The 21,221-nt window shown below is 43.9% G+C and overlaps 1 protein-coding gene across 1 annotated transcript; it reads right to left on the reverse strand.

Annotated features, from left to right (window-relative positions):
- Positions 1-18,343: 18,343 nt before the first annotated feature.
- LOC147441273 (pentatricopeptide repeat-containing protein At4g21300-like) lies at positions 18,344-20,751 on the reverse strand. Its single transcript, XM_086482958.1, has one exon. The coding sequence runs from the start codon at positions 20,588-20,590 to the stop codon at positions 18,431-18,433; it is 2,160 nt and encodes a 719-aa protein (XP_086339084.1). The 5' UTR covers positions 20,591-20,751; the 3' UTR covers positions 18,344-18,430.
- Between the last annotated feature and the right edge of the window lie 470 nt (positions 20,752-21,221).

A 21,221-nucleotide genomic window follows, 5' to 3' on the forward strand; every position in this document is an offset into this window, starting at 1 on the left:
ACCCAGCAGATTCTTCAGTTTTGAAAATTTTCCAGATTTCTCTTCACCATTGTGTTCCCTATGCTTTGTACACCTTGCTCACCAATTTCCACTTGTTTTGGAGTTTTTCTTAGGTCTCTAACTCCAACTCTAGAATTTTGAGTCTATCTGATCTCTAGAAAATAGACTTAGGATGACTTCCCAATGTCCAAAATCCACCAAATTTTGTGTGTAACCTCCTGAGAGGCTAAACAAGCTATGCTCCAGAGGGTTTTGAAAATTTCAATTTCTTTGGCCTTGCTTTGAGTCTATCGCGATAGACTCAGCAAGTACCCCATTTATAGGTCAAACTTGAACTTTGACTATACCACTGTGTTCCAACACCTCTCCTTAGTCCTCCTACCAATTTTCAAGTGGTTTGGACTTTTACTTTGTCAGCTAGACCAGATCTGGTGTTTTCTACAAGCTGAATCCTCTCAAATGGTCTTAGACCCACTTTCTGATTTGTCCAAATGACTTCAAAATTTTTATGTGTCCTTGATAGCACCTTTCCAAGCTATGCCACAGATGTTTTTGAAAAATTCAGTTTCTATCACTGGGTTCTTAGTCTATCGCGATAGACTAACCAAGTATGCTAAAATGACTTTTTTTTTCAAATTTTCTCTTCACAGATGTGTTCCCTACTCTGTAGATCATGTATACCAAGTTTCATAAGGTTTGGAAATTTGGTCAAGTCCCTTTACCCAATTTGTCTCTGAAGTCTGACTCAAAACACCAGACAAGTGCTTTGGTGGTCTTCTTGATGTCCAATTTCAAATTTGAAATGATGGTTAAGGTCTAGGTGAGGAGTGGATTCAAGCTATCTAGTCACAATTTCCAAAAACGTCCCACTCAAAATGTCATGAGTCTATCGCGATAGACTATGCAGATTGTGCAAGAAAAGTCAACTCAAAATTGTGACTTCACTTTTAGATTACCCTTACTCTCTTGTGTCTATCCCTCAAATTTCATGCAATTTGGACACTTGGTTTGTGTTTTGGGTCATTTTTAGTGTTTTTGTCAGAACCTGAATCTCTATCTGGGCTTTAGATTCACTTCTAGTGATCCAAACACCTTGAAATTTGGTGTGTATGCTATGTAGGCTCTGCTTAAGCTATCCCTAGGAGGGATTTGCAAAATAAGGTCCACAGCTAAATATCCCCAACCTATCGCGATAGGCTCATAAAGTTTCCCAGTTTTGGTCTTTTTACAAAGTTCTCTTCACAACTAGTTTCCTTATCCTCTGTATAGTGAATACACAAAGTTGTGCAATGTTTGGACTATTGGTCAAGGTCTTTTTACCACTGTGTCTCTGAACTTAGACTCTAAACACCAGACTTGAGGTTTGGTGGTCAAGCAGGTGTCCAAGTACACTCAATTTTTGGGAGCAGCCTTGTATTGATGTGTTTTACCTGTGGCATGAGGGGTTTTGTCTGTTTGTGAGTCTATCTCCAATTCACCAGTCTATCGTGATAGACTAGGCAGAGAGCCACTGGAAAGTATTTTTTTCTCTGTTTTTGGACAGTTTGGTTCCCAATGCTCTTAGAAGCCTATCCCCAAAGTTTCATTCAATTTGGACTTCTTTTCCTTTGGATTCAAGCATTTCACAGTTCACTTCCTTACACTCAGAAAAAGAAAATTCCCACTTAGATGCACAAGCACTGATGCAAATGCTTTGAAATTTCACATACAAGCTCTAGAGCATATGCAAAACAAGGTCTTGAGGTCAAACCTTTTGTTTTTTTTTTAAAAAATTGCAGATTTGGTTTCAGATTTTTGCTTTTTGGGTTTTTAAGGGTTTTTTTTTTTTTGGATTGGACTAAGTCTGTGTTTTCCCCCTACCTTAAGGTCTCCAATGCAAAAACAAGCACTCAAATCGGCTTTCAAACGACCATTTTAGAGCACTTTTACCATAATCATCACAATTCCGCCTTTTGTGTTTTCAAGCACAATTTCATGTCAAAATTGCTCTAGATCAACATCAGATGTCCTACACTACCTAAAGTCCTACTTTGGATGGTTGAATGGTTGTTTTTGCTTTCTGGCAAGCAAACAGCCTCCTACTTACCTTTTGCGTTTTTCTTTGCGTTTTTTTTTCTCTCTTTCAAGTTCTTCACAACCATAAGTCACAACCAAACACACAAACCATAAAACCTAATCTAAACACACAACAAAATAATATAACCATACCTCAACCTCATGGTGGACCACCTCGGCGAGACGCAGGCACCCTGGCTATCCCTCAGTCAAGAGATCCGCTCTCTGACTTCCCACTAAGAAGGCAAATGGTGACAACACTCTAGAAAACTCTAGAGAAACGCTATACTATCAAACACGAGTGATGCGGTCTACGCTAGTTTAGGTGCTTCGTCCCCGGCAACGGCGCCAATGTTAGCGGGTACGCCGCGACGGACGATGGAGCATAGCGAGAACACAGACCAACAAACTGTCAATCCGAGGACGTAGCTGACCCGACTAGGGCATGGAGGCAATCTCTGGGTTGTCAACCTGAGCTAGACACGAACAACACTCTACAGTCACTAATCCTACCACAACACTACCATAAAGCAAAGAAACAGACAACGCATCCTACGAAACACTACAAGCTCGAAACAGTCTCAAATCATATTGGAATGACTCGAAATCGGAGGGTAAGACTCACAAGGACATATCCTATGTAGCCAAACACCTAAACCCTGAAAACCATAACTGTAAGAGCTCTAATCGCTGTCGCGATAAACTAAAAACAACAATTTCCAAAGTGTCCGGAACTGATCTACAAAGACATCAACACGAAGAGCTTCTCGCCCTGATTCTAACGACTACTCGATCATTCAGAATGGATGTCGTTTGAGGTACTTACGACCAAATATAGCTCGTAGCAAGCGGGCTCGCGATGTGGTCCTCGACTTGCATTGCTTGCGTCGACGCGGAGAGCTCCTCGATGCTAACACGCTCCTACTCTCATATCTGCAATGTGATTAGTGTGCGCGACGGTGTGTGTGCGTGAAGCTCACTACTGTGTGCTGCAGAACCCACGACTGTATATTAATTGAGATAACGTAATGTGTTCTTTACAAAGTCTTAGGTTTTAGCTTATATACTAAGCCTTCAAACCTAATGTCCGGCCAAATGATCTGAATTGTCCCTAGGCTTCTACATAGCTTAATTACAAGAAACTGAGTTGGATTTACTCATTATACAAGCATCTGTGGCCAAAATACAAGTGCTGACTTAAAATGTGAGGTTCCCGAAAACATTATAAAAGTGGCCGTAATGGCTCAGAATAATAATAACGGGATATTCGATGACGTCCATGAACTCGTATCTTCATGTTGCAGCATCCATCTTCATCTTCATTACTTCATCACCATCTTCATGTGGAATCTTTACAGAATCTTTGAGGAATCTTTAATGAAATCTTTATGGAAACGTTGTTGAAAGGGCATCCTTTCAACAGTCTCGACCTCCTCCTTCTTCTCCTTGGCACACGAGCTATGTATATCCACTGAGTCTAACGTGCTAGTTGTCTTTCCCACTGTAAATCTATCACCGTTACACCTGGCACACGAGCCTCGATGGAGATGTGAACTTCATGCAGCTGTGCTTAGACATCTTCTTATTTTGTCGTCCAGTTAGCAAAACCTGCTAACCATTGATCCATCCACAAAAGGTTAGGGTTTTTAGTTTTGTAAATTGAAGGGTTTCATGAAAGGATCCTCCGTGGGGACACCAAGAAAATGATGTTCAGAAATGACGTGCCAGGTGGGATGGCCTCTACACCACACATAGCCTGAACTCCCCGAGCATCATCTCAAGACAGGGGTTATCCTATAACTATAAAGGGGCACCACCTAGCATGACCAAGGTTGGCAAGAATGAGATGCCATCTAGGTAATCAACATAGAATGATGATATAGAAACGTCCAAATATAAGACATGCCTAGTCAACAATCAAGAGTGTGTGTACGAGAGAGGTATGTGAAAAAGGTCAGAATGGAGAATGATTGACTGGTGATGGCGCAATTGATGAAGCACAAGCAGAGAAATATACAAGGGGAGTATCATCCCACGGCTATGGGGAGAACAAAGCTAAGGAGAAGAGAGAATGGACCCAAAGATCATGATAGAATGGCACACTTTTATTGATGTTGATGATAATTACAAACGGTGGTCTTGGTTGTTACAAAGCTTGGTCCTATCACTCGGGATACATGATGGAATGCGAGCACCACATGGTGCATGGCAAACTTTGGAGTTAGTAATGTTAGCCCATTAGCGGGAGGTTAGTTGAGGGAAACCTCAAGACGATGCAGCCGCCATCGTCATCAATCACTAGCATCAAGAGTGGCCCAGGGTAGCATGATATCGGTGCATTCAATCATAACATGGTCATGTTGCCTTGCGGGGTGATGATGAGTGCCTTATGTGCATGGGGTGGCCATGACTAGTAAGTCAACCATGGTGTGGGTGGAGATTGGTGGTGGTGGTGGTGTTGCCAATGCTAGAACGCCCATGCTTGCAACAAGCATGACACCGTGAGCTCCCTAGCTTGTGAGTTGCATTATGTGCTTAGTGGTGTATGTAGAGTGCATGGAGCCTGGGTGGTGTCTCCAGTGTGTTATCTCTCCCTTTTTGTGCTTAGTGGAGGCCTCTTTATATAGGCTTGGGAGGTGGTTCTTACCTAATGGTCCTTGCAAATACCCACTAGTCACTCTAGAGAATCTAGATGCCTCTTTAATGATAGAGCTAGAGAGGGAGAGAAGATAGAGATAATGAGAAGGGAGGTGAGAGTGGAGTGGGGAGTTGTTTTACAATTCACTAGCAATTGGCTAGGTTATTAGAGAAGAGTGGAGATCGGGGCATTTACAATGGGTGTTGTTGATAGTTCGGGTGGTTGATGTGAGGTTAATGCTGTCAGAACTGGTGTTTTGTTGATGTCAAGATGTTACACGTTCGTGGCCGGCCAAGGCATGCCTTTGGCATCATTTCTTAATTTGGTGTCGCCGTCGCTTGATTTTGTTGTCCTTTTGTTGTTGTGTTGGTCGTCTTCTTATACGTGCATATGGCGTGTGTGTGTTTGTTTGAATGTGTGTGTGCGCGTATGCGTGCTATGTGAATGTGTGTATGGAAAGAGAGCGAGAGATGGGTGAGAGAGGCTGAGGGAGGGTGAGTGGGTGTTTGTATGGGGTTGGGTGAGTGGGTGTGTGTATGGGGTTGTGTGTGTGTGTGTGGAAAGAGTGTGTCGGCAAGTGTGTGTGTGTGTGTGTGTAGGTAACGAGGTAGTGTGTGTGTGTGGTGAGTGCTGAGAGAGAGAGAGAGAGAGAGAGAGAGAGAGAGAGAGAGAGAGAGAGAGAGAGAGAGATAGCTACTCTGGCGGGCCCATGACACATGAACGAGGAGAGAGAGTGTGTGTGTGTGTCAGTGATGGAGAGAGAGCGGGTGATGGGGAGAGGGGCTGGGGAGTGAGAGCGAGTGTGTGTGTGTGTAATGAGAGAGAGAGAGAGAGAGAGAGAGAGAGAGAGAGAGAGAGAGAGAGAGAGAGAGAGAGAGAGAGAGAGAGAGAGAGAGAGAGAGAGAGAGTTTGTGCCCCGCCCTGGCTCGGCCGACTCAAGAAAGGAAAGGGAGAGTCAACGGGAGGGAGAGAGAGAGAGAGAGAGCATGAGGCTGAGCAAGGGGGTGAGCATGGGTGGGGAACGATAATGGAGAGGAGAGAGGGTATGCGTTTCATGCCCCCCCCCCCCCCCCCGGGTTGACGAACGAGAGAACGAGAGAGAGAGAGAGAGAGAGAGAGAGAGAGAGAGAGAGAGAGAGAGAGAGAGAGAGAGAGATTTTAAATTAAAATAAGAGCCCTATGGGCTAGGCTATATTGAGAATGAGAGAGGGAAAGAGAGAGAGTGAGAGATAGAGAGGGAGTGAAGTGGGAGAGAGAGAGAGAGAGAGAGAGAGAGAGAGAGAGAGAGAGTTGAATAATAGATGAGAGGGAGAGAGAGTGTGTGTGGCTGAGGGAGTGGGGAATGATAATGGAGGGGAGAGAGGGGATCATGGAGGAGGCACGGTGGGAGTGGTGCCAAGGGGAGGCGCGGCGGCCCATTGCACACACGCAAGCAAGGGAGGGGAAGTAGTTTGCCGGTAGCAATAGAAAAAACATTTTTTTGTTGGTTTTTTACTTAATGCTCCCCGAATGGGGTTGACTTCCACGGCCTTGGCTCCGAAGGCCGACTATGATCAGTTTCTTCGGGTGGGCTAGAGGGCGGTGCAGCTAAGCTGGTGTCAGCTTGCACATGTGAACAACTAAAAACATAGAAATGATTCGTGAAACTTACGTCAAATTAAAGAATTTTCACCTGCGAGTTTGACGCACTTCACAGAATTCCAATGTGCAACCCATGAGGGAAGAATGGAGTCTAGGAGGACCTCTTTATTTGGCAGTTTAAGGGAGTCAAACATTTACTATCAAGAAAGAAATAAAAAGCCAACATTTGAATTCAAAGAGGAAAAATGACTAGTTTATTTGAATTCAAATTCGCCCCTAGAATGAATTTAAAATCTAGCGGGGTAAAACCATATCATGTAACATACCAAGAGCTTGGTGTGTAGATCATATATTTATAATCTTCACTCAAATCAAATATCTTATGAAGGAGTTATGGAAGGTTGAAAATCATAAAATTGTCCTCCTCCCTTTTTTGAGGAGGAAAAGTGCACCTTTGACCACTCTTACACACCCATCATTCTTGCACACATGACATACCTCTATTTGTCAATATGTTGAATCACCTCATAATATCATGGTAAAAAAAGAGGCCCTCCTATACCCCATCCTCTTTCTAATGCAGCACACTCTGATGCTCAGTCTGCAAAAACATGAACATCACAATCTCCATTCCCAAAAGATTTTGTAATTAGCTGCACTTGTAGTGGATCCAACCTCTTTCTTCTTGGCATCTTTTGCCTTCAACTTAGGACATTCCCTTATCAAGTGATCATTAGCCTTGCAATAATGGTAACACATCTTCTTCTTGATTTTTTCACCAAAATTTTCAGATGAGGTACTACTAGTGGAAGCATTAAAGACATGTGTCTGCTACTCATTGAAGAACCATGAGAAGTGGCTACATTGCTTTTACCACCTTTTCTTTGAGCAGCAACCAAAACCTGTTCGATTGCATGACGCTGTGTAGCCCTATTCTTTCTTGAAAGTGACTCTTGCAATATTAATGTGCATTAGACTTGACAACTTGAGGGTTTCCTTGGGTCATAATTCTCTAAGTACTAGTAAAAATTTGGTAAGAGTCTTGCAATGCATCGAGAATAGTTTGCACAAGTGAATTGTTAGAAATAGCTTCACCTGCAAAAATGAGTTTCTCATTAATATCCTTGATACCAGCAAGAATATTGTCCATTCCATCTTCCTCTTGCATAATATTTGACTCTAGTTCTTCATGCAGCAATGCAATTTTAGCCGCATAAAGATCAGCTAGAGTTTCTCATCCTGTTTTGCAAATGTGAGGAGTAATAGTGCGCTTCATAGATAATGCAATCAATGCATGAACCTATGCATCTCTAACATCCCAATGAGACTGCTGAACCATAGGTAAAGCAACTCTACCAGCAATACACCTACCAAAAATTGCAACATCCTCAACAGAGCCTGTGTCCACTAAAGAAGGGCGTCCATCAATGCCCTGCACAACATTCCAAACGCCCTTTGAGCAATAGACCTACCAAAAATTGCAACATCCTCAACAAAGCCTGTATCCACTAAAGAATGGTGTACATTAATGCCATGCACAGCATTCCAAATGCCCTTTGACACAAAAACATATTTCATCATGTAAGCCCACATTGGCTAGTTATCCCCATCTAGTTTATCCTTAGAAATGACCATCTTGAAAACACATGTGTTACTGTGAGCCATGGCTAGTGACATCACTTGATGTGAAGATTTCTCAAAAAGAGAAAAACAAAGTAGGACTAACACGTGCTATATGGCACAACCCGAAGTAAGGGACTCGTTCCACAAAAAATGCATTGGTAAAAATTATGCACAAAAGAACGAAATTACTTGTGTAGTACCATCTGTAGTAGAAAAGGAGGCCAAAATAATCCCAAATCAAAATTATGAGCACACTAGCTCTTTGAGCTTACCCAAGAAGTATTAATCAGTTTGCTAATGCTCACCAAAGCTCACCCAAATCGGAGAAAGTGAGCAGTCGGATGATGACAGCATTGGCGACTATGCCCACGAGGATGCAACATGCTCTAATACCATTTTTTGGAATTAGAGTTGCAGGGATGCACACAAAGATTGGAGAAGATGAAGAAGGCCAAGGCACACAAGAGAGAGTATATTTCTTAGTGCACAAGAGAAAGATAAGTTAGCCCTAGATTAATGGGCGTACATACAATGCCCGAGGGAAAAACCCTCCCTGGTGAGCGAAAAACTGCCTAGTCAGTTCTAAGTGTGTTCACATACATCACTACGATATGGTAACAACAAGCACGCATTTTCAAATCACGAATCAAGGAGTTGGTAATTGGCAACAAATACATCGTATGCTACTCACACACTTTCCCGATTGATTATTTCAACATCAAAAGGAACTTGTAATCTTGAAGAAAATCTTATCAACCTAAAGTCATGAGTACATTATCTTGAAAGCTAAAAAAACCAATAGAACACTAAGTCCTTTGCCAGTGCACTCTCTATCACCAAATTTAAACTCTGATAAAGCTTAAACATATTTTGTAAGCAACAAAATGTTACTTTGGTCACAAAAAGGTATTTTAGAGTGACCGAAATAAAAAATCTTTCATGAACAAAATGACATTTTCTTGCTTCTAACCTAGAGGGAGAAAATTACTTGTCAAGCATCATGTTCTCATTTTGATCACTCTAAAATACCTTTTCATGATCAAAATGTCATTTTGTTGCTTTAGGGAGGGGAGAGAGAGAGAGAGAGAGAGAGAAGAAGAGGAAGAAGAGAGTTTTAACGTCGTAGGAAACTATCCCAAGAGACCTTAAAGATATATCCGACTAGGAGAGTGGAACTCAAGACTTGTTATGAATATGTGTGCGTGTGTGTGTGTGTGTGTGTGTGTGTGAGAGAGAGAGAGAGAGAGAGAGAGAGAGAGAGAGAGAGGAAGAAGAAGAAGAAGAAGAAGATTGTTTTAACGTCGTAAGAAACTATCCCAAGAGACCTTAAAGATCTATCCGACGAGGAGAGTTGAACTCAAGACCTGTTATGAGAGTGAGAGAGAGAGAGAGAGAGAGAGAGAGAGAGAGAGAGAGAGAGAGAGAGAGAGAGAGAAAAGAGAAGAAGAAGAAGAAGATTGTTTTAACGTTGTAGGAAACTATCACAAGAGACCTTAAAGATCTATCCGACTAGGAGAGTTGAACTCAAGACCTGTTATTCAAGAGAATCTTACTCGTCAAGCCATAAATTCTCATTTTGATCACTCCAGAACACCTTTTCATGCTCAGAATGACATTTTGTTGTGAAATTCAAATTTTGATAATAGTCTCTCAAGCGAATATACGTTTTAGTTGGAGCTTGCAGCAACAGAAATCAAATTTGACGATGTGTTGGTTACCTTATAAGCAGGATTTGAAGATTGGTATCAAACCTCATAAATGCCATAAAGATGGTATCAAAACTTGGGCAGATCTGTTCCACAATGGCTCCTTGATTACTTTAACTGAAACCTCTGACAAGCATAACCTTTCTTCTGGTTTTTTGTCTGAAATTGCTTACAGATTGCAAAAGTTTGAAGAAGCTAGGAAGGATCCCAAAGACATCTATATGTATTCTATAATAGCAGTGAGAGTGCCCTTTACACGTGTCGAGAGCTGTGAGCTGAAGGCTATAGTCCAAAAGTCCTCTGCGCACGATAAAGAGGGAGAGAGAGGCCGCTGAAGGCGGCTGGCCGTACTAGTACATGTTAAAGCTGGAGCCATGGAAGATAGGGGTAAGAAAGCCTACCATTCCTTGTTTAGGATCCTAGATTTTCATCCAGCTCAAAGCCAAGCTCAATAAGAATCCGCAAGTTCAGCGGAGCTCTACCCAATGAGGTGTACATATTTAAGTGCTTATGGGGATTTTGTATACCCATCAAGCATAGTTTTCTCATTTGACTGATATTACACAAAAGTATTTGGTATGCTCAAAGAGCCCTCAAGACTGAGATTGGGGATGTGAAGTGCAAAATATGTCAGGGATCAGAAGACATCAATCACATCTTCATGGATTGCTACTTTCTTATCGACTTGTTGGATTCAAAGGACACATGCCATATTCAAGAGAAAATTGGAAGATAAGGATAAGGTGTTGCTTTTTCAGCTAAAAAAGACAGCCTAGGACTGCATCTCATTGACCAAAAATGTCTACCCATACCCTCTATTGTCTTGCAAAGACATTTGAGATGGCAAATGTGGAGACCTGCTATCCTGAATTTTTATTGTAGAGAGAGATTTGACATGCTAAACTCTTGTCAGAAGTTGTAATTTTCTTTTTTCTCTTTTGGGCAGCCTCTTTCCCACCCTTTGAGGCAATTGTAAACTTTTTTCTCATTTAATACATTCTATTTCTACAAGAAAAAAAGTATGCATTTGGATAGAACAGATGTTGCACAAAGATCTCCCCAGCCCTCGCAAGTCCTCCATGCAAGCCGTAATCCTCGATGGAGAGAAAATTACTTGTCAAGCCTTATATTCTCTTTTCTTTAAGAACACACCATAGGGCCACGGGGGGGGGGGGGGGGGGTTGCTTATCCATTTCGCCATCAAACATGGTCGGGCAAGGACCATGTACCATCGGGCAAGAACCACGCATAGGCATCACCATGGCCACCTAATTGATGCACCACGTGCTCGAAATGGCGAAGAGAACTCGCTAGGAACTTCCTCCGCAGATGACCCAACTCAAGAGGAGCATGCACTCGAGTGTTCAAGGGCAAGAGCCCTAGCACCCCAGGAGGAAGATGCACTAGAGTGTTCAAGGGCCAGAGCTCTAGAAACATGAACACCAGGTGAGCACAAGGTGTCCCTCTAGAGGGGACTCGATGGGGGATTTGAACTCACAAGCCGTAGATTGAGAGGCCAAAGCCTTAACCATTGACCAACTCTTTGGGGATTTTATATTTTCGTTTTGATCACTCTGAAATACCTTTTCATGATCGAAATGGCTTTTAGTGTGTTGGGGGGGGGGGGGGGGGGTTTTACATCCCAGACATCAGGATGGGCGCCTGCAACTATGTTCGGCTAGTGTGACCATGGTCCTTTGGTTATGAAGTCCTATAAATAGGACTTGAGTCTCATTTGTGAGGCATCTTGTGTGATCACCACACTTGGACTCTTGGCCGTTGGCAGATCTGCCCGCACACCCATATCGGTGTGGGTTCGGTGGTATGGGACACCGGCCCTTGTGGCAGAGGCTAGCCCGCTTGGCTGCAGGCTCCTAGGCTCGGGGGTGAGCCCGTATTGGCTCTATGGCTCGGAGGTGAGCCTAATGTCCGCTCACTACACGTGTCTAGGTGTGAGTTTGGCTTGTGTCATGTGATGTTTGTAGGATGGATCCGGTGTGGGACTAACATTGGCCGGACATAACTGCACGCGCCCATCCTGATGTCTGGGGACATTCCAAGGCCGGCACGTGAAATTCGGTTGCCTAAGGTCGGCACACAAGGGTCGAAATTCCAAGGTCGGCACGTGAGGGCGGTGTTCTTTTTGCCTACCTCCAGGCGGTGCAGTCACGCTGCTCACCTTTAATTTTTTTCACCCAAACAGGCCCGCCCACTCTTTTAAGTGGCCAACCCCTATTTTTTAAATAGGTATGAACTGACCTCTTTTAAGTTATTGAGCTACTTAAAAGGACGGACACATTTGAAACTTGCAAATCTCTTGGTAGGGGGGTAAATCGCTGTAACCTTCCTGGGAAACTTCCTCGAGGGCGGCTAATCTTTCTAGGACTTCGATTTTAAGTGTGCCAACGGACAGAGTGTGACGAGACTATCACCGTGAGATCTCTCTCACGCACAAATCTCTCTTTCTCTTCCTCTTACCTCTGCTAAATACTCCCGCATACTTTTTACCTTGCCACCATGGCGTCACACGACGCTTCTCCCCACGAGAATGGTGCCACAAGCATGCATCAACTAATAGAGGAGGCGCCTCTTTCTCCTCCCGATTCCACACACACGCACGGGCTTCATCCCGAGGGTTCTTCTCCCCCATTTTTTGCCTCCAACGCATCTCTCATCGCTATTCTGCAGCAGCAGTTAGCAGGCAACTTGGGGAGTTACGTGCCACACAGGTCCCGTTTTCTCCCGCGGCCATGAGCACTTTACCTCTTCAGTTCCATCGTGACCCCTTCAAAGGGGGGAAGAAGGAATGTGAGGAGACCGCCATCGACTCATGGCTGGCGAAATGGACGGCCTACTTTGATTTGTATCATTTTACTGATGCCCAATGCAGTAGTCAGATACAAATCATGCTCCAGGGCAAGGCATAAGCGTGGTGGGTGGGTTACGACTTAAGCCAACCACTTGGGTAGACTTCCAGATGGTCTTTCGCGCTCGCTTTCTGCAAGTCGAGAAGATCTAGTGCTTCAAGAAGCTGTTCAAGTTGGAGGTGGGTAAGAAAACCCGGGACACTTATTCACAGGAATTCAAGGATTTCGTCCACAAGACAAAATCCTTGGAAAATCCATAGGATATACTGCAGATGCTTTATCTGTTTAGATTACCACTGCTTACCAGAACGAGGTATTGCGGAATTCAGTCACTTCGCTAGAGGACATCTACAAGTTCGCCAAGAACTATGACAACACCTTGGCGGCTTCTGGAGGTGGCCCGACGGATGGGAGACTCCTCGCCGTGGTCCCTCCACATCAAAATACAAGCATTCAAACGCTTCTACAGCCACGAGTCAATCATCAAACCTTTCGCAAAAGAAACCGAAGTATGACGGCAAATCCAAGGCAACTCGCATGGAGGTTCAAAAGAAGAACCATTGTTTCGACTGTCACCAGACCGGCCACTTCCGCGGTGTCCAAAGCAAAAGAGGAAGCCGTCTACCTCTACTCCGGCAACTACTTCGATAAACATTGTTGATAATCCAGGTACTTTATCTTTTATTGATTCAACGATTTTTCACGTTAATGCATGTAGATGACCAGGTTGTTCTGTTAATAAGAGAGTATTTGGCGTTAAAGGCGATCTTCTCCACATTAAAGGAGAGATCAATGACCATGCATCAATTTGGACTTTCGCATCATGGGCCTTGAGCATGTAGATGTTATTTTAGGCATCCATGGTTTTACGATAAGGCAGCTTCTTTGTCTATTGATTATACATCGCATCCAGTTTTCTTTGAACTTGGTGTGTACCATGTGGTCGAGGGATCTCCTTCTTCCCCGACCGTGGATTATGATGTAAATCTGCTTTTAGCTAATGAATTCAATGCGTTGTCTCATGATTCCAGTGTGCAACTTGCAGTTTGTTGGGTTAAAGATTCTGTTGTTAATTCCCCATCTCAATGTAATTCTCTTTTTTCAAAAGGTGATGTTACTGCATTGGAAGTTCTGAGTCTTTCTCTAATCATGATGTAACTATTAAGCGTTATCTGGATTGTGTTTCGACTGAATTTACAGATGTTTTTTTGCTTAATTTACCAGATGGGCTTCCACCGTTTCGTGGGCCTCGTCTCAATCATAAGATAGAGCTTCTGCCCGGTAGCCATCCCGTCTCTCAGCAACCTTATAGGTTCAGCCTGAAAGAGAAAGACGAGATAGCTAGGCAACTTCAAGCCTATCTTTCCAAAAGATTTTATTGAACCTAGTACGTCTCTGTGGGGTGCTCCGGTTCTTCTCGCTAAAAAGGACGGAGGAATGCGCTTCTGCGTAGATTACAAAGGTCTCAATAAGGTCACCGTCAAGAATAAATATCCATTGCCTCGCATGGATGACCTTAAGGATCGACTCTTGGGTGCTCGTTATTTCACCAAGATCGATCTACGTCCCGAGTACCATCAGATATGGATACATCCACGTGATGTCCTGAAAACCGCGTCTTGTACACGGTATGGACATTACCAGTTTTTGGTTTTACTCTTTGAGTTAACCAACGCTCTTGCCACTTTCCAACAAATAAATAATGATCTCTTTCGTCCGTGTTTGGGAAAGTGGGTTGTTGTGTTCCTCGACGACATCTTAATTTACAGCAAGACACTCGAGGAGCATTTGCAACACCTTCGTCTCGTCTTGCATGTTTTGAGGCAGGAAAAATTGTATGCGAAACAAAGCAAGTGCGAGTTTTTCCGCACCGAATTGTTGTATATGGTCATGTCATCTCCGCTAATGGTATTCGCATTGACCCCGAGAAGATACGTGTTGTGCTGGATTGGCCATTCTTTGCACGATTAAGCAAGTAAATCCTTTTTTCGGTTTTACTCGCTATTTTCAAAAATTTATTAAGGACTACACTCGTATTGCCGAGCCCCTTACTCGTTTGTTAAAGGGCGTCAAAAGCAAAAGGCATAGTGTTAATGGACCGATGAGCTCGATCAATGCTTTCAAACATTGAAGCGACTTGTTACCACTGCATCGATGTTGCAAATTGTGGATCCAAATAAACCCTTTGTGGTGGAAACGAATACTAGTGATTATGCTATTGGCGTTGTCCTATACCAGGATGAGCGGCCTGTTGCATTTGAAAGTCGCAAGCTCACTAACGCGCAGACACGTTATTCACACAGGAGAAGGAATTGTTGGCAGTCATTCATGTCTTGAAGGTTTGGAACCATTACCTCTTTGATGCCTGATTCCTGGTATGGACGGACCACCATTCTTTGAAATATCTCTGTGATCAGCCTGATCTTCACGGTCAAAAGGCAAGGTGGGCCAAACTCATACAAGAGTTCAATTTCAAGATTCGCTACCGTAAGGGTGCTACCAATATGGTGGCCAACGTCCTTAGTAGAATTCCAGAGGTCAATACTCTTTCGTTTGCTGAAATTTTGATTGACTTCTATCTTTCTATCAAAGGGCGTTGTCAAAATGAATGTCACTTCAGTGCAATCTGGCAGCAAGCCCAAGGGGGAACGCGTAGCCCAAAAAGCTATGGCGGTCCGGACGCCTCTGAGCTGGCTACGGAGAGAAAGGTAGCGGAGAAGTATTCCATTCGTAATGGATTACTTTTCAAGCTAGGCAAAGTGTGTGTGCCCGTTGATGAGGATATCCACAAGCAAATTTTGTACAAGTGTCACGATGCACCTAGTGCAGGACACCCTAGCATACACCGTACTTTGACCTTGGTTGGTTAGTATTTTTATTGGTCGCACATGAAATCTTTTGTTGAAAAGTATGTGCAGGAATGCGCACAATGTCAACTCAACAAAGCTGAACGTCATAAACGCGATGGGTTATTACATCCTTTGCAAATTCCCGATAGTAAATGGTCAAGCATTTCTATGGATTTTGTGGTTGGATTACACCAAACTAACCGTGGGCATGATGCCATTTGGGTCGTCATCAATCGACTCACGAAAATGGCGCGATTTATCTTCACACGTTCCACCGTAAAGAGCCACAAGTTAGCTCAGCTTTTTATGGAACACTTGTATAAACTATACGGTTTGCTCGATGAAATTGTCAGTGACCGTGATCCAAAATTCACAGTATGAGCTTCAGGAGGGCATGTGGATGTATCTTAGGGTACCGAAGGATTCCGAAACGATCCGAACTGGACGATGCTAGAAATTGTCTTCTCGTTATTGTGATCCGTTCCAGATCACAAAGAAGATAAGTGAGGTTTCTTATAAGTTGGACTTGCCTTCAGGTATTGCTACTCATCTTGTATTCCATGTGAATCATTTGAAAGAACGGTTGGGGCACGATGACTTAGTAATTCCTCCTGCGCAAGTCCCAAACTTGGAAGACACCACTCATTATATTCCACTTGAACCCGAATCGGTTCTCGATCAAAGGGTCCGCAAGTCTCGCAGGTCTTCGTACCCTGAATATTTGATCAAGTGGAAGCATCATCCGGAGTCTCAAGCTACTTGGGAGTCAATTAGATCGCTAAGGAGCTGCTTCCCTGGTTTTATAACCAAGGATATTGCTGAGGACAACAATTAAAAATAAGGGGGGAAGTGTTACATCCCCAGACATCAGAATGGGTGCTTGTAGTTTTGTTTGGCCAGTGTGAACATGGCCCTTTGGTTATGAAGTCCTATAAATAGGACTTGAGTCTCATTTGTGAGACATCTTGTGTGATCATCACACTTGGACTCTTGGCCATTGGCAGCTCTACCCGCACACCCGTATTGGTGTGGGCTCGGTGGTATGGGACACCGGCACTTGTGGCAGAGGCTAGCCCTCTTGGCTCTGCAGGCTCAGGGGTGAGTGATGGGCCTGAAGCTAGGAAGGGTGCCATCGAGGAGAAGCCATAGCGAGGAGATGGCGTGCAGAGAAGAGGTAACGAGAGAGAGAGAGAGAGAGAGAGAGAGAGAGAGAGAGAGAGAGAGAGATCAACTTGTCACACAAGACAAAATTAATGCTATGTATTGTTATATTATGAAAAGCTTTACATGTATTTATAGCAAACTTGCCACCTATTAAACTGAAGTTCTACTGCATGCCTTAAGAGGTAATTCCCACGGGCTTGGCACAGTGGACCAAACTTGGGCTTCAATACCCAACAACCCCCCCCTCAAGCCCAAACCACTGACTATGGACTTGATACAGACCATGGCAGAGTCCAATCACCTGAAACTGTGAGTAGAAGTCCCCCCCTTGACAACAACATAGGTGTGTGTGTGCACTTCCCTCACACAACTATCAGCGTGAGATAACCAGAACTCAGAACCAAACATAAAAGGGAAGTCTTACCACTTTTTTTGTGGCAGTGTTTATAACCCTATACAAAATTTTGAATGCATGGTAATAAATGACAAATTAAAGGCTAACACAAAGCTTTGTATGACTGTTTTGACATTAAACAAAAGATGACAAATCTATGACACTAAACTGGCAAAAATAGTTTGTGAAATCTTGTACTGCAATCTCGAAGCAGATCTTCATGTGTAGCATTTGTTGATGTATCGCTTGAAGCGAATCGTCAAAAGAGTCATCATCGACTTTCTTTCTTGATGAGCTTTGATCTTGTTGAATTTCGATGCCATATTGGTAATGCGGGTTATTGCACTGTCTTTACCTTAGTGTTTGTAGTTGACTTGTAGCGTTTTGATATGCTTAGCAAAGAGGAATCACCCTCTGCAGTCTTCAATAGCACCAGTAAAACCCTAAGCTAGCGTCTTGAAAAGCACTATGTGCATGCCAGCGGCTACCATCACACCTTGGCAACTGCAGCTTTTTGAGATGCTTGCAAGGAGGAGGACTAGTAGACCACCACGTTTTGAGATGCTATGCGTTTTGGAACGTAGTGATGAGCTTTGTTGACTCTTTACTCTCTGCGTGCGTTTTGAGATGCTACTAAAACTGCGTAGTTGCAGGCGTTGCAAAAGGCAGGTCAGCTGTTGGCTACCTCTGTTAGTCGTCCTCCAGACAGCGGCAACATGCCCTCCTTTTGTACAGCGTTTTAAAATGCTTCTCTGCTAGCGCTTGGATGTCTTCTTCAATTGCAACTGCGCCTAGGTCTAGTGATGACGGCGTTTCAAAATGCGTGCGAACAGCGCTTGGGCTAGACTGCCTTGAAGCTTTCCCTGCCTGGCTCACGCCAGAATGCCTTTTGATATGCACGTAAAATTGCCTACCTGGAGCACCTACGCTAGGGATGATGATGCCTCCAAATTTCAATAGCGTCTTGAGAGGTTTTCGCTTGCCAACACCCTAGCCGACCTGGGGCTCTGATACCAGTTGATGGGCCTGAAGCTAGAAGCCATAGCGAGGAGATGGCGTGCAGAGAGAGAGAGAGAGAGAGAGAGAGAGAGAGAGAGAGAGAGAGCAGCTCGTCACACAAGACAAAATTAACGCTATGTATTGTTATATTATGAAAAGCTTTACATGTATTTAAAGCAAACTTACCGTGCAAAAATACCCTATTAAATTGAAGTTCTATTGCATGCCCTAAGAGGTAATTCCCACGGGCTTGGCACATTGGACCAAACTTGGGCTTGAATGCCTAACAGTGAACCCGTATTGGCTCTATGTCTGGGAGGTGAGCCTGATGTCCACTCACTATGCGTGTCTAGTTGTGAGTTTGGCTTGTGTCATGTTATGTTTGTAGGATGGATCTGGCATGGGACTAACAAGAGGGGGGGAGAGAGAGAGAGAGAGAGAGAGAGAGAGAGAGAAGAAGAAGAGGAGAAGAGTAAAACACCTTTTCATGCTTAAAATGAATTTCTTTTGTTGTAATTCAAATTTTGATAATAGTCTTTCAAGCGAAGTACGTTTTAGTCCGAACCGGCAGCAGCAGAAAGCCAATTTGACAATGTGACATAAGGGGCTGCACTCTGCCTCCCGGTATCGCACATGTGTTGAACTATTCGCTTGCCACGATGAATATCAAAGTTGTTTCTGCAAGCCGCAAGCACCGTAGTCCATGAAAAATTGCTTGGTATTGTTGGCATGTCGTTCAATAGCTGCTCGGCAACATTAAGGTGCCCAGCTCTGCCAAGTAAGTCAGTGACACAATCATAGTGGCTGGCCGATGGTTCAAGGCCGAATTCATCCTTCATGCGAAAGAATAGGCCTATTCCTAAATCCAGAAGACCTGAGTGGCCACAAGAAGACATGATACTCTGAAAGGATATACCATCTGGTAGCACTCCCTGTCGAATCATTAACTCAAAGATTTCAAGAGCTTCCTTCTCCTTCCCATTATGTGCATATGCGGATATAATGGCAGTCCAGGACCGCCTATCCTTAAATAGCATTGCATTGAACACACTACGCACATTCGTTAAACATCCGCATTTGCCATACTTGTTAACAAGGGCTGTACCAAGACCTATGTTAGCAGCAACATCCCTGCTCCTAATGCGAGCATGGACATGTTTGACAAAAGATAGCAGCAAAAGAGTTGAGCATGCTTCTAGAACATTCGTGTAGGTAACAAGATTGGGTAAAACTCCTTCCTCGTGCATTTGGTCGAATAATTGAGCTGCGACGCATCCACGATTATGGAATGTATGAGCTGACATCACAGCGGTCCATAAAATCACATCCCTGTGCTTAGCCATGTCAAACAGCCGTCTCACCTCATCTAAGCTTCCACAGTAGTTGTACAAAATTAGAAGAGTGGTTACTAGCGACGCATTCAAAAAAGCTTCACTGCCTTGTAAGCAAGCATGTAGTTGCTTTCCTTTAGTTAGCATCTTTTCAAGAGTGCACGCCTCAAGAGAACTTGTGTGAGTCACTTCATTTGGTAGAACGCCTTCTACTAGCATGCGGCTCGAGTAGACTAACGCTTGTTGGCCAAGTCTAAGCTCGGTAAGCACCCCAATAAAGGCACTCCAGACAACCACATTCTTGCTTTCTATGCATTGCCACAATCCAAGCGCATCCTCCACACTCTTGCACCTGCCATATGTGCTCATTAAAGTAGTCATCAATATTGTATTTGAGGCCAACTGAGCTGCTAATATGTGCACATGCATCTGCCTAACGTGGGGAGGAAGGGATGCCTCACCGCAAAATGCTTGAAGAACGGCGACAAAAGTGATCGCGTCTGGGATCAAACCTTGTTGTCGCATGTCATTATACAACTGAAGAGCTTCTTCTCTCGAGCTCAGGTGGGAATATAAAGAAATCATGATATTCCATGTAATTCTGTTGTGCTTAGAAAGTTTGTGAAACAACTTCTTTGCCTCTGTTTTATTGCCTCTTGCAGCATGAAAGCTAAGTAGTGCCCTACCGACATCAAAATTTGTGTCCAACCCAGTGCTTTCAACTCGCCCACACAAAGAAACGACATCAAAGGTATCCACGCTCCTGCAAGCATCCAAAATGTTTGCGAACGAGATTGCATCTGGTGTCACCTTAGCGTCAAGCATGGAGTTAAAGAGATCCACCGCATTCTTTGCGAGGCCTCGCTTGGCATATGCCGTGATGATTGCCGTCCAGACAACAACATCTCGATTGCTTGTCGCATCAAACACCCCCCTCGCATCCTCCAAGCTACCACATTTGCTGTACATCTTAATAAGAGAAGCTGCACAAACAGAATCCAGCTCTGGTGCAATTTGCAACATACAGCAATGGATATGAAAGCCATACAACAGGTACTGCGGGCTACTAAAAGTATTAAGATGAGACAGAAATTGTGCCTTTTGAAAACCCTCAACGTCGCGTACCTCAGACAAGCTTTTACTGCGCTGGCTTCTGTTCTGCAAGGAGGTAGATGTTTGCCTAAGATCAGAGAACCGCCTACTATGCAGGAGAGGGGATTCAAGACTGTGGGAATAAAGCTTGAGATGATGAGATGGTACGATCCGATGTGCGCAAAGATAAAGCCCTGCTGAGGAAAAATTACGGTTTCCTGGAGGCAATTTTGTGCTCTTTGATAGGAAGCAAATTACGCAATCATCGAAAGCAAATAATTTCCTGAGCATTTCTCTGCTTCACATAGGCCCACTTCGACAGCTGTTCTTCCTTTTGAAAGACCCACGGGAAGTAGGGCGCTCTATGGAGAAGAAAACGCACCATTTGGGCGATGCAAAACATCAGAAGCCTTCAACAAGGAAGAGAGGGGGGGGGTTGTTTTATTGCGCTAGCGAGCCGTAGTCGCAACAGTGTTGCTTAAAGCCCGTATCAAACACGTTTGCTTGTCCGGGCAGCGTATCACACAAGGCGGCCAAAAGCCACGAATCCGCGTTTGGTCCCTTTTTGGCCTGCCCCAAAGGGATGAGGCCAGTGAAAAAGGGAAGGTTATTTTTCAAAAAATGTTGAGTTTTTAATTGGTTGAAATAGATAGAAGGTAGGCTACTCATTGCAAAAGAAAACATATTCACGGGGCCAATGAATCATGGGAAGGAGACTCAATATTCATATTCACAATGTGTATTTAAAATCTACTTGCGATAATGGGTGCTTAGGTTTTTTGCAGATTTGCAAATTCCATGACTCCGTTGTCGAGAGACGATTTGTTTAGCGTGCCCCTATCTATCTTTTTGAGATCTTCTAGCCCTAAGGCTTTTGCGCATCTTCTAGTTCTTCTTCTCTAGAGCAATAAGCATCATCGCA

Source organism: Adiantum capillus-veneris, chromosome 15 (assembly GCF_014529385.1).
Source record: "Adiantum capillus-veneris isolate H3 chromosome 15, ASM1452938v2, whole genome shotgun sequence".
Classification (NCBI taxonomy): Eukaryota; Viridiplantae; Streptophyta; class Polypodiopsida; order Polypodiales; family Pteridaceae; genus Adiantum; species Adiantum capillus-veneris.

Coding starts and splice junctions, on each gene's coding strand:
- LOC147441273 (XM_086482958.1), bottom strand. CDS start 20,590: ATGCTCAGGAAATTATTTGCTTTCGATGATTGCGTAATTTGCTTCCTA.